Genomic DNA, 12,861 nt, shown 5'->3' on the forward strand with positions numbered 1-12,861 from the left:
GCCGTTCCAGCGCCTGGTGCGCGAGATTGCGCAGGACTTCAAGACGGACCTGCGCTTCCAGAACAGCGCTGTCATGGCTCTGCAGGAGCCCAGCGAGGCGTACCTGGTCCGTCTGTTCGAGGACACGAGCCTGTGCGCCATCCACGCCAAGCGGGTGATCATCATGCCTAAGGACATCCAACTGGCGCGTCGCATTCGTGGCGAGCGTGCTTAAGCGCTGAGAGCGAAATCATCAACCTGTTACAACGTAACATAACGTGACGTAACGTATCGTAACCTAACTATTCAACCTGATCTAACCTAACCTAACCTAACCTAACCTAACCTAACCTAAGACCTGCCACCACCCCATGACCACAAAAAGTATAAATTAATACGGTTTTCAGTTTCCATGCGCAATTACGCGTCAAGCGAGCTCGTGTTTGGCTATAGTTGAGGTTTCCTGTAAATTGTGGTCCTATCCTTCCCCAGTAAGAACTGAGCCCTCCTTACCCGTCAGGAAGAGAGGCTAGTTTGACCAGCAAACAGCCGCTCAGCAAACTGAAACACTACAAGTGAGCCCGCCCGTCCACTACAGTGACCATTCTGACACGGCCGGTCTGGCAGTGACTCATGAAAACTTCATATGATCATTAAACGTCATAAAAACATTCCATGACAAATCTGAACTTTGCCGTGTGGAAGGCCACATTTACTACGAACCGAAATGTTGCTTGGTAGTCCCTTTTGTTTAGTTCAGTAGTTTTTTTTTGAAGAATATGTCCCTTTAAGACGACCAGCTGCCGTGTCGTGCGTTCGAATCCTCGGGTTCATTTCAAGATTTTAATTATATACACCGGTATCTTATACACCAATGCATTAAAGTAGTGTTCCACATCTGCATGGGTTTTGTATGGAACAAGCCATCTTGAAGATCATTTCACAGTTCAAGCTATTCACAGCCCTGCCCTTCTAAAGACCTACAGCCTTGTTGTTTCTGAGCCACACGCCCGCGAAGATGTACATACATTTTCGGGAAACCACCTGAAGGTCACCAGGCTTCCATGACGTCACAGTAACGCCACGCAGTCCTGCTATTCCGTTGGGCGTGCGGCGATCGCGGCAAAAAAAGTAATTGCCGGGTCGCTCAAATCGGCGTTCGTGAGCACAATTTCCAGTTGTAACAGTCGCCAACTGATTCTCAATCGATGCTGTGCAAGATACGATGACGTAATCCACCAACGACGCACTGAAGAGCATATTTACAACGCAGAGAAACTATGTTGTCTTGAGCAGCTTTTCCCCCAATTACACCAAAATTTGTAAGTGATCCCACTTTAGATGTGCAACATTCCCTTCAAAATCCAAGGAGATCCACCGTTGGCACTTTACGCTCGTTTATGCCATACGCAACGGATGTTCGACTTCACCTTCACGCGACGTCTCATGACGTAACACGAATCGCCGTCAAGAGCTGACCCAGCGACGTATGTCACGAATTGCATGACGTCATCACGAACACACCAATCGTCGCTTCGCATCTCTGGGTTAAAGTCGCTGTCCGTTGCTCACCGAAGTTCTCAAAAAGACAATTCGTACGATACCGTGCATGTCCGTCATTTATTGACGTCACAGCACGGTGATATCAAAACACTGTCACGTGCCAAATGCGCACGAAGAGATGATTATGGGCGAGCCATCCGGATCATGATACACCGATTGGTAAGCGAACCTTTTCTTGAAGCCGTACTTCTTCCGTTCATAAAACAAGTCGGTCTTGGAGCTCCCCAAGTTGACGATTTTGGGGCAGCCGTCCCTCTGGAAAAGATAACGCTTGACTTGTCAGGATATTAGAACCGGAATAAAGCTACGACACTGCGTGTACATGTCATCATTTTACAGGACATTAAAAGCAGAATAACGCCACAGCACCGTGTTTACCATGGTCATAGTGTTACAGGACATTTAAACCTAGAATAACGCCACAAACGAACTCATGCTTACATGTCATCACTTACAAGACATTAAAACCAGAATAAGAACCGACACTGTGTTTACATATAATCACTTTACCGGACATTAAAAACCATGAATAAGCCTACGACACTGTGCTTACATATCATTCACTTTACAGGACATTAAAGCCAGAATAACGCCACAACAATGTGTTTGCATGTCATCAGTTTACAGGACTCAGAACCGGAATAAAGCTACTGACACTGTTTTTTAACATGTCTCTAGGTTTACAGGACAGTAACACCGTAGAATAACGCCACAACACTGTGTTTACAGTCATCAGTTTACAGGACAAGTCAGAACCGGAATAAAGCTACGACCCTGTGTTTTACAAGCCACCCCACTTACCTCTACATCTTGCATCTCTTTTATCCAAACGGTCGAGCGACACAGCGTGGAATCGAACCCCCTCTTGCCCCACAGAGTCCTACATCCTTGAATGCTATGCCAAAAACTTTTACCAATGCTTCACGATGACTTCTTCAGATCTGACCGCACGCACGCATGCCCCTGTCGCCCACCCCCACGCGTTCAGGTCCGGACATTTCCATCCGGGCACCAAGTGGGCTGTAAGGCACAACGAAACAGAAGCGCGGCCGACCCAGCTGCCACGGTCTGGTGTCGCAACCGCTAAGGCTCAAATATATCGAGGATAAGAATCAAAAGGGGCGCAACATATCTCGTGTTTCAAACTCCTCGGGCCTGAACCGTCCATCTGAGTAGGACTTTTCTGCCCACTGAAGAAAACTAAAAATCATTGGGCCTAAACCATCCATCTGAGAAGGACTTTTCTGCTCACTGAAGAAAACTAAAAATCATTGGGCCTAAACCGTCCATATGAGTAGGACTTTTCTGCTCACTCAAGAAAACTAAAAATCCTGCAACTTTTGTGGAAGGCCCATTTAGTCAGCCTCCATGCAATAACACCAGCCAACCAAGCGTGCAATATCAGCTGACATCACTACCACTGGCGTGGTAGTGGTGTCAGTGCTGGACCGGACGTTCCCCTGCGCAGCGCCGCCCGGTATAGCACTCGCGTTCTTCTCCTGGATGGTGCACTCCTGGCCGCTGTAGGTGTCGCTGATGCCGGGCCCGCCGCAGATGACGCAGCGGCCCTGGTACGAGCCGTAGTTGCACTCGTCGCAGAGGCGCACCAGGGTGCACGGTCGCGCCTACGAGTTGCAGATGACGTGCCTGCCTTCGCACTTCTCGCACAAGCGGCCGATGGCTGTCGGGCGGCAGGAGGTGAGGGGTCAGGGAGCGGGAGCGATGGACAATCTGACGATGAGCAGCTGATGCATACCACTAGAGATATCAGTGTTAAAGTTTTGATATTTGGGTATTATGTCACAGATACATTTGATTTGCATGGCACCTTTTGGTATGTGTTATCTGAAATTTGGTCTCTATGTCATGAATTACGTTAGTCTGCATGGATATGGAACTTCAGGTATGCTTTCACAGAACTTTCACTTGCTGAAAGTTCAACTAAAAAATGTATAAGCTGCACCTCAGGCCATGGTGCTGCCCAGAGCTCGCTTAATTCAGCTTCATTACATACAAAGGTAAGAACTGTTGTCAAGTTTCAAACACACAAAATACGAGAAAAAGACAAATTGTTATTATTGTGTACAATGGAACAACAGTCTGCAAAAGGTGGCGGACCAGACGACAGGATGTCTGGGGCAGGTGCACGCCTGCCCCAGACTGGGCAGAGTGTGTACTCCACCACACAACACCCGGCCGCGGCTGCATGGCCGGATGCGACCGCCACCTAGCGGCGATGCTGGCACTAGCGGCGTGCGTCTCGGTGTCAATCGCGCGCCTGTGTGTGTGTGTGTGTGTGTGTGTGTTGTGTGTGTGTGTGTGTGTGTGTGTGTTGTGTATGTGTGTGGTTTGTGTGTGTGTGTGTTGTGTGTGTGTGTGTGTCGTTGCTGTTGCCGGCGGCTGCTCCCGCTGATGGTGTGAGCGGCACCCCTTGCCGATTGCTCATCACCATCTGGGGCCCATATGTGGGCCACGTGGGTTTATGGAACACGGGGGCAGGGATGCACGGTCCTTGCCGATCAGTCCACGTTCAGGCTCCGACGGTGCGGCTCGACGCGAGCCGCGTCAGCGTTCACGACGACGACGACGACGACTTTGGAGTGTGCGACACCGCCCTCCCAGCGCCTCTCTTACCTTCATTTTGCAACTCTTTGGCTGGTAGAGACTCTTCCTTTTCAACGTCTGTTTTCGAATCAAGTCGATGGTCCTCCGGAAAACTAACGAATTCTTTCACATGAACATTATAACGTATATATTTATATTATATCTACATACATATGCATTTATTCTCAGTTTCTGAATGAGGTTCAGCAAATGTATGCCTCATTTCGGGATATTACCACTTAAATTTCGGTCATCTGACCCACTTCCACAGCATTGGTAGAAATAATCAGCTTATGATTAAGCTATTGGCATTTATGGGGAAGGTGATTAGCCCATGACTCAGGGTATCATTTTTTTGAGCTGACTCAGGTTACAATTCGCCCTAATATCATTAACCCCTGACTGGATTGATGCTGGAGTCAAACACAAGTCTGGTTAGCATACACATATGTGTGGAAAATGCTCCATTTTAGTAAATGGATACCAGGTTATGGCGATTCGAGTGACGTTGGGAAAGTGAGGTTATTTCATGGATCAAATACTTGAACTTGTTGCATACAGAGACAAGATAACGTAAGACAGGAAAATTCAACACGCGCGTTGTCCGCCGTTGGCTTTAGCAGCGATCCTCTTGTTCTAGGTCCGCATGCTGAAAGCATATTTTAAGCATAGTCGCTCCAGTACACGGGTGACGTGTTGCTAGCAGAACACATTCCACACATTCCAGTTCAACACCCTGACCAAACCGGCTTTCCGAAGCGATAGTCGTGAAAAAGCTTACATTTTAAGAATGCATGGAGCAACTGTAGTACCAGCAGCCTTCTTTTACAGAGGGGCAGGATACTGCGCGCTAATAGTATCACTAGCAATAATGCGCTTCCACGCTAGCCAGCGCTGGATGCCACAGTTACAGCGGAGCGATAGATGATCTTCTGTTAATGGGACATCCTAGCCGATTGTAATTCTTCGTGGTGACACATGCTCACGCACTGTCGGGCCCGGCACTTCGTAGTGTCGATACCCTGATGACAGTCGAGCAGACTGACGAGTATCTGTCGCCGCAGGCTGGCGGGGATGACCAGACACGCGCCATAAACGACCAGACCGTCGTCCACAGCAAGCATGGTGCAGATGCCCCAGTAGGGCCGCACCGCGAGAGCTGTCTCCTGCCGGTGTTCCGGAAAGCCATTCATCACGGTGTCTCGCAGCGATGCATATTCCTTGTCACGGGCGGCGGCCGTCCTGACAGCGTCCGGCGTCCAGTCCCAGAGAGCAGCGATCTGTGCGCCATCTTCGCACGTCGACTGCAGAGCCACGACCAGCGCGGTGCGTAGGGCAGCAGACAACCTCAGCGACCCTCGTCTTCCGGCGCCGGGTCACTGACGGGCGAGGCGAGACAGGTGCGTCTGGGATGCAGTGCATCACTCCTTTTTGCCAGCTGGTGGTGAAAGCTGTACGGTGTTAGCTTACTCTCTGAGGACGGGTGTAGTCGGGATTATCGATTCGCGTGAGCCGTTTCGAGTTGAGTATCGGTACCAGCGGGTCCATTATTACCACCCACATCAAAGTGCTGAAGGCCGGCCAGGTACGTGTAGCATTTACGGCACGCCCACAGGACAGCCAGACGCTCGAGTTCGATGACCGAGTATCGTGACCCTGTGTCCGTCAGAAACTGAGATCCGCACTGTATCATCTTCCAGGTGCCTGCATGCCACTGCATAAGCGCGAAACCGAGGCTGGCGCGTCCGGAGGCGTCGGTGTGCAGCGCCGTCTGGCGAGCGGCTCGAAGTAAGACCAGGACAGGCGACGGCCACCTAGCGCCTTCTTCACACTCTGGAACGTGTCTTCGTGTAGGACAGTCCAGTTCCACGCCGTCTTTCTGAGTCAGCAGGTCTCGTAGAGGCTGAGCTAGGCTGGTGAGCTCCGACGAGAAGCCGCTCAACTGGTTTGTGAGTCCCATGAAGGACCGGAGGGTCGGTCAACATTCTTTCGGCCCGTAGGAACTTGGAGACAGCTCTCAGTTTGGCCGGCCATCCACTGTGTAGCCGTGCTCAGTGATGCGTTAACCAAAAGTCCAGTGCGTTGTTGCGCAAACTGAAACTTCTTTTGGTTGAGTGTGATAACGCCGTCGGCACAGCTCTCGAGGATGGTAATCTCGAGTCATCTGAAGTCTGAAGTCTGAATAATGATGACTTCATCAGATTATGATCGCGAGCCAAATGAGCCCGGTAGGCATGCGTCATAGGCCAACACGTCATCGACGATCTTCACCGTCTGTGGAATGTCCCCCGAATGCCTTCATCTCCAGGTCGGTTGTAGACGTCCATTGGAGCTGAACCAGGCCCGTAAGACAGCGGATAATACCGCATACGGCCTACGGGTTGATGAGATGAAGCATGTCAGGTCGCGACAGTGCTCCGCGATCCGGATTTGGTGACAAACCCATCTGGGCGTCCAGCGTGGTGAGCCACCGAGCATCGCCGGAGATACCGGCTACGGCATCGTTGACGGGTCTGGCCGGATACCTTGGTCGTTTTACGAACTTGTTGAGACGAGTTAGGTCCACGCAGAGTCGGACTCCGCCACCTATCTTGGCGACTGGTACCAGCGGATGCGTCGATTCTGTCGCAGGATCTACTAGCTTGATGATCACCTCGGCTTGTAGGTCGTCGAGCTGATTGTTGACGTCGTCCCGCCAGCAGTACGGGATGGACCGAGCCGCGGTGATGGCTGATGGCTCAGCATCGTCCGTCAGCTCGATCTCCATGGGACCACCCGCCATCTCAGGCGGTGTCTGCTCGCCATCGAACACACTTTGGAAGTGCGATAGCAGCGAGGCTTCATGCTCACGGACGACCTCCACCGGTGGATCGTGAGCACGTTCCCAAACAGGGAGTGACTTCCACAGATGGGCTGCTGGTTCGGGAGGCGCGTCGACTCTGGTGGGCAGGCCCGCTCCAGCAGCGGCGGCCTGACACACAGCCACTCGCGCGGGGATCTGAGCGGGGAAGTCGCCTGACAGAATCCGCAGACAGACGCTGTCTCTCCAGCTGAGCAGGAATCCGGGCACCTCCCTTAGCGCGTATACGGCGGTGGCGCTCTGACTGTCGCCCAGGGCCACCGTCGCATCGAACTGTCCAACACAGGTGAGCGGGGCGCGGTCAGCTGACGTGAATTTAGCGGCATCCGCGACAGGCGTCTCATGCCAGCCGTTATGCGCAGAAATGCCGCCATGTCCGACCCCATGACGTGGCCTCGGCTCCTGTGTCCGGCGTGCACGTCACCGCTGTCTCTCCGGCAGGGTGCGAGAGACTGATCTCGAATATCGATGTGGGCCGGGCGGAGATGCTCTCCACACACACATCGACCAGGACCAACCGCACCCCGGCCCCTCCCGTGTTCGCATCGGCCCGGTCGAGGCCCGCCGTGCCTCGCTGGCTGTAATCCGACCGCGATCCGTCTCGTTCCCGCCCCGACGGCCGCTGGTGCGCGGTGAGTCGCCACAGTCACGTACGGCGGCTCGGGGTTTCTCTGCCAGTGCACCCAACTCTGGCTCCCCTCGACCCGCCGTACGGCCGGCCGCCTGGGCGGTGACCTGTGCGGCGGCCGGGTCTCTCTGTCGCGGGAGGGCGTCTGCTCTTGTTGTGGGTCGGTACACGCCACAGCGAAATGCCCCGTTTCGCCACAGCATGACAGGCGGCGCTGGCCGCCGGGCAGCGTTCTCCGGTCCCAGAAGCTTGCGCTTTAAGGCTTCGTCATCCTGTGTGCCAGGCACGATTCTGTCCTGAACTGCATGTCCTCACGCGAGCTACAAAGGCAACAGTACGCCGCGATTTCTTTAATCGCACACAGGAAATCATCAAATGTTTCTCCTGGCCTCTGCGTCCGAGCAGAAAACTCGCGCCAGTCCAGGATAACGCTGCGCTGACCGCGTAGGTATCCCTCCATGGCGGCCAGCACGCCCTCGATGTCGGCCCCCGGTGCGATCTGGAGGTAGTACCGCACGATCCTGGCCCAGTCATCGCCCAGCAACGACATGAATACGGCCCTCTGCTCTTCGACCGGTATTGAGTCGAGCCGGGTGAGCAGCCCATAATCGCACATTTTCTGCCGCCAGGCTCCAAGCTCCCTCAGCGACGCTGCCGATGTCAGGTGGGCTGCGTGGATGGCGCCGGCTGGGAGACGTGCGGGTGTGGCAGCAGCCGCAGCCTGCACGACCGCGTCGGCATCGACCGGCGGTGGAGCTGCTGGACGTTCCTGCGTCAGAGCACGCTCCAACATCGCCGTCAGTTGCACGTCAGGCTGCGAGGCCCCCTGTTGGGCCTGGGCGGCCATCTCCGACTGCCGCTCGAGCAGCGCCGTTAGGCGCGCTACGTGCTCCTCACTTTCCTTCATGGCACGAGTCCGTCACCACTCACTGTGGCACGATCACACGCAATCACACGCTGTACACCCGTGTTATCATGGTCCTACCGACCGCGCCATGTTCGGTTTCAATGCATGTTACACGGAGGCGTGCCGCGTGCGAGCGCGGATATATCCTGACTCTCCCCCTCGGCGCCAGCCGCCGCACCGTGGCGCTAGTGGCGCCCGGCGCACATCATGCCAGATTGACACCAAACCAAGCAGGGTTAAAGTTTTGTTTGTTGCTCGGTCAGCTCCTGTTGAATCGAGGCACTAAGACCTAACATTAGACTCTTCTCTAAATTGGGGACCCATTCGCGGAAAATTTTGCGCAAACGCGAGCATTGGTTCTTTAAAAAGTGATGAATTGTGCTACCTTACATACTCAATGTGATGTTTAGTGCAAGTGCGAGAAGAGAAACACATTTCGTTTGTTCATATTACATTTGAACATGAAACGTTTGAGAAGATAGACACATTATGCGTGTATGTTCGTACCATTACATCTCAGAACATTTCCATTACATCTCAGCTTATCTCCATCACATCTCGGCTTGTAGTGCTTCATCACTTTGGTTCGGTATTTGTTGATTCTTCTTTGATTGCAAATGCATTGGGAGTAATAATCCTGGATATTAGAAGTTATGTAGTTACGTCCTTTCCTAGGGAGCACATGAAGCAGAGGTAAAAGGTTTAATAACACCTCTGTTTTCTCAGGAAAAGTTGCGGAGCCTTGGAAACCATGTTACCAGATTCGTGTGTCGGATCGTGTTTTACGTCAGGGCCAATGACTGCTATGTTGCTGAGATACACTGATGCAAATAACTTTATCAGTCCTAGTCCCATAAACTTAACGTTGGCTTTGCTTCTGGAAACCTAATTTTCGGTGACGATTCGCTGAATTTTGGAGTTATTGCAAAATCTTGACAGGGACGTGACGATTATGACCTATAGTCTATCTTAATGTGCATACGATTGCGACACATTTGTTTTAAGTTGATGCCAAAACTGTACTATCTTGATAAGCTTCTGTCACACAACTTCAATTTTGCACTCCAGCTTTTGTGAACGACCAACTCGGTCAGCCTATGGATCAATATGCTGAGAATAAAACAATGGTTGACACGGTGCTGAGCAGCCCGTGCAAATATGGGTCAAGTGCGTGTCGACAAGAAGCAATCAAATCAAATTTTTAAAGTTACCTTTTTCGGGCAGTTTCTTACGATATTACTTGTTGGTTAAGTCAATTTTAAAACAAGTTAACCGCTTGGGTTCATCGTACCTAATAGGTGCGAGCAATGTCTACGTTATGTAAGAAACAACAAAAAGTTAAATAGGATGGTTTTGTTATGTCAAACTAAAGGTAAAGAGAACGCCAAAAATGTAATTAGCTTGTTGTGCCAAAATTTTATGTATAATATAGTAACAAAGGGTATGATCTTGTCCTTTCCTTTCCTATCTCCTGTCAGATTTCATTTTCCTGAAATACACGACTAAAAAACACTACAGACTTCGCACATGAGATAAACCAGATAGGGAGGTGAAAACACCTAATGGTGAGACAAAACATGTTATAACTTACATACCCTCACTGGCGAACACGGACAGTGAGCGGTACAAAAGGCATCGGGTCGGCATGACCAAGGCGCATGGACAGCGCAAGCACTAACAAACACACAAAACACAAACACACAAACACAAACACAAACACTCTGAACGCCAACCAAAAGACACGCGGTACTTTTGATCCTTGTTCGAAAGGACATTACTGGAACACTGACACGCTCCACTGCATTGCGCTGGCAGATGTGGCGCAGAGTGAGGCACATCGCGTCGCGCAATGACCAAACCGTGGAGAACTACCCAGCATTGCCCAGTCTTACCATGTCCACATTTTGATTTCCCCAGCACGCCAACTGCAGGTTCGCGTTGCCGAGTCGACCGGGGAATCCGTGGGAATCCAGGGAATCCGATGCATATGTGGATTGCTCATTTGCTGCTTGAACTACGACATTTTTGTAGGCACGGCGTTTATTTTTCATGTACGCGTGGTACCGGAAATATTGTCACAAGCTCGACTGAGCGCAAGAGCGCAGGCCGGGGACCATCCACCAGCAGGGCAGCAAGTTCATCTCACACAGCATCAGCAGCAGCACGGGATTATCCCCGTGCCCGATCCCCTCTACCACAGAGCAGCCAATCCAGCCCGCCATTACCTCAAAAAGTGACCGGGCCACCTTGGGCGCCACAGGTGATGAACGATGATCTATGAAACGCAAGCTTGGCGGGAGCAACAGCAAAGCGTGTGTAGCATGTTAGACTTCCAGGATGATCAGCGACAACGACAGAGAAACTGCCACGCAGCAACGGGTCTGGCGCGGCGGCAGACCGGCACGGACAGCTACAAGAACTCCGAGCACCAGTCGTTCAGGCACTGCCAGCAGTTGGACGCCTGCATAACGTTGCAGTGAATCAGGTCCTGCAGCCAGCCGACGAACAGCTCCTTGTCCTTCTTCAGGACCAGGAACTGGCCGAGCACGATGTAGGCGCGGTCGAAGCCGTGGCTGACCAGCCGCTTGCCGAGTACGTCGGCAATGCCGGCTAGATCAGTCACGGGCTTTTCGCCCATCGGCTCCGCCACAAAGTTGCGGTGCTTTTGAGTGGTGGACGACATCCTCTTCCAGCGGGAGCTTGGCGGGTACTGCTGCGACAGAGGGAGACCTGATTGCACACACAGGGGGGTTTTGTTTATCCAGCTATGGTGTCGGATAGCTGAAATGTCGGTGCAAAACGCCTACATACACTTTTTGACACGCGATTTCGTGTTTCTATGGTCTTTGCAAAATACGTGAACACCTCTGACATAGCTGACCAATCGCACACAAGGCCCTAACTGTGTCACATATTCTGCACAAAAAAGCACACAAACAACCAAAGTACTGGCAACGAAATGGCTGCTCCAAAAATATCCAAAAGCAACGTGCTGGAACAAGCTCCATGCAAAGAGCTGGCTGGCCACGCCCAAGAACGGTGAAACAGGTCTCGTGAGCTAGTAAAACGCGGGCACCGATACTGACTGCCTGCCTCGGGTCCCGTTCCCCACCAAAGTCCGGTCACCTCGGGGAAGGCACCTGGCCGCCACCCTCACTCGCGCTCCCCGTCCCCTCCTTCAGCGCACGCAGCGATGCACACACACAAAAGCTAGGTTGTCACCGCTCGCTTCACGCTCCGCTTGTTGTTGAGCGCCTGTGAAGATTCTCGTTGTTTACCCCTCTGATGCCGCCCTGAGAGGGGCGACGACGATAGGCAAACGCGCTCGCCATTCCGGCGGAATTGACCCATGAGAAAAGCCGCGGCGCCGCGCATGCGCGGTGCGAGTCTCCTTGGTCGGAGAAGGCATGGAAGACAAATGCGGCCCAGTCCTAGCGGATGCCGCTCCAAAAACCCGCTTTAGGCCAGCACAACGCGTGGGGCTCAGGGAACAGCTCAGTTAGCCAGTGCAGGAATGGACCAAGCCAAATCTTGTGGACCAATCAAATCGTTGCGTTGCTTCTGTGACGGTCTCGTTGACAGACATGGCGTTGTGATGACATAGCCTGCTCATGAGCACGAACTTCTGGGCCTTAGCACGAAATGCAGTCAGTGACAGCATTTTGCTTTGTAGTCAAATTCGCTCACTGCCACTAGCGGCTTGACTAAATAAATTCACGAAATGAGATCATGCTGAAAAGTAATTCCTCTTGCATCTCTACATTTCAATACCCTATGACAATGACTTACGGGGCATCACGTGAAAACGATATACACAGTGACCGCATTTTCTTTGGTAACAATGACGTGGGAGGGGGTTATTGCATCAACACAACTGACCTGTCGACGTTTGGAAACAACGCTGACACTCAGTGATCGAAACGCGCCAGGTCACGTAGTCACAAAAGATCAATATGGAACACATCTGAACTACCGCGGGCAGCTGGCACCGGCAGGTGGCACCGTCCGTCATGAGCTGGCACCGACACGTGGCACCGTCCGTCATGAGCTGGCACCGCACGTGGCACCGTCCGTCATGAGCTGGCACCGACACGTGGCACCGTCCGTCATGAGCTGGCACCGACACGTGGCACGTCCGTCATGAGCTGGCACCGACACGTGGCACGCGCCGTCATGAGCTGGCACCGACACGTGGCACCGTCCGTCATGAGCTGGCACCGACACGTGGCACGTCCGTCATGAGCTGGCACCGACACGTGGCACCGCCGTCATGAGCTGGCACCGACACGTGGCACCGCCGTCATGAGCTGGCACCGACAC

General features: G+C 52.6%; 1 protein-coding gene and 1 pseudogene across 1 annotated transcript; both read right to left on the minus strand.

Annotated features, from left to right (window-relative positions):
* Window positions 1-1,635: 1,635 nt before the first annotated feature.
* LOC119113481 (PHD finger-like domain-containing protein 5A) lies at window positions 1,636-10,500 on the minus strand (annotated as a pseudogene).
* On the minus strand, window positions 10,500-11,228 carry LOC119113853 (barrier-to-autointegration factor-like). The gene has a single exon (XM_037238078.1). The coding sequence runs from the start codon at window positions 11,222-11,224 to the stop codon at window positions 10,952-10,954; it is 273 nt and encodes a 90-aa protein (XP_037093973.1). The 5' UTR covers window positions 11,225-11,228; the 3' UTR covers window positions 10,500-10,951.
* Between the last annotated feature and the right edge of the window lie 1,633 nt (window positions 11,229-12,861).

The sequence above is a fragment of the Pollicipes pollicipes genome, unplaced genomic scaffold (assembly GCF_011947565.3).
Source record: "Pollicipes pollicipes isolate AB1234 unplaced genomic scaffold, Ppol_2.1 Scaffold_7262;HRSCAF=8765_pilon_pilon_pilon, whole genome shotgun sequence".
NCBI classification, from domain to species: Eukaryota; Metazoa; Arthropoda; class Thecostraca; order Pollicipedomorpha; family Pollicipedidae; genus Pollicipes; species Pollicipes pollicipes.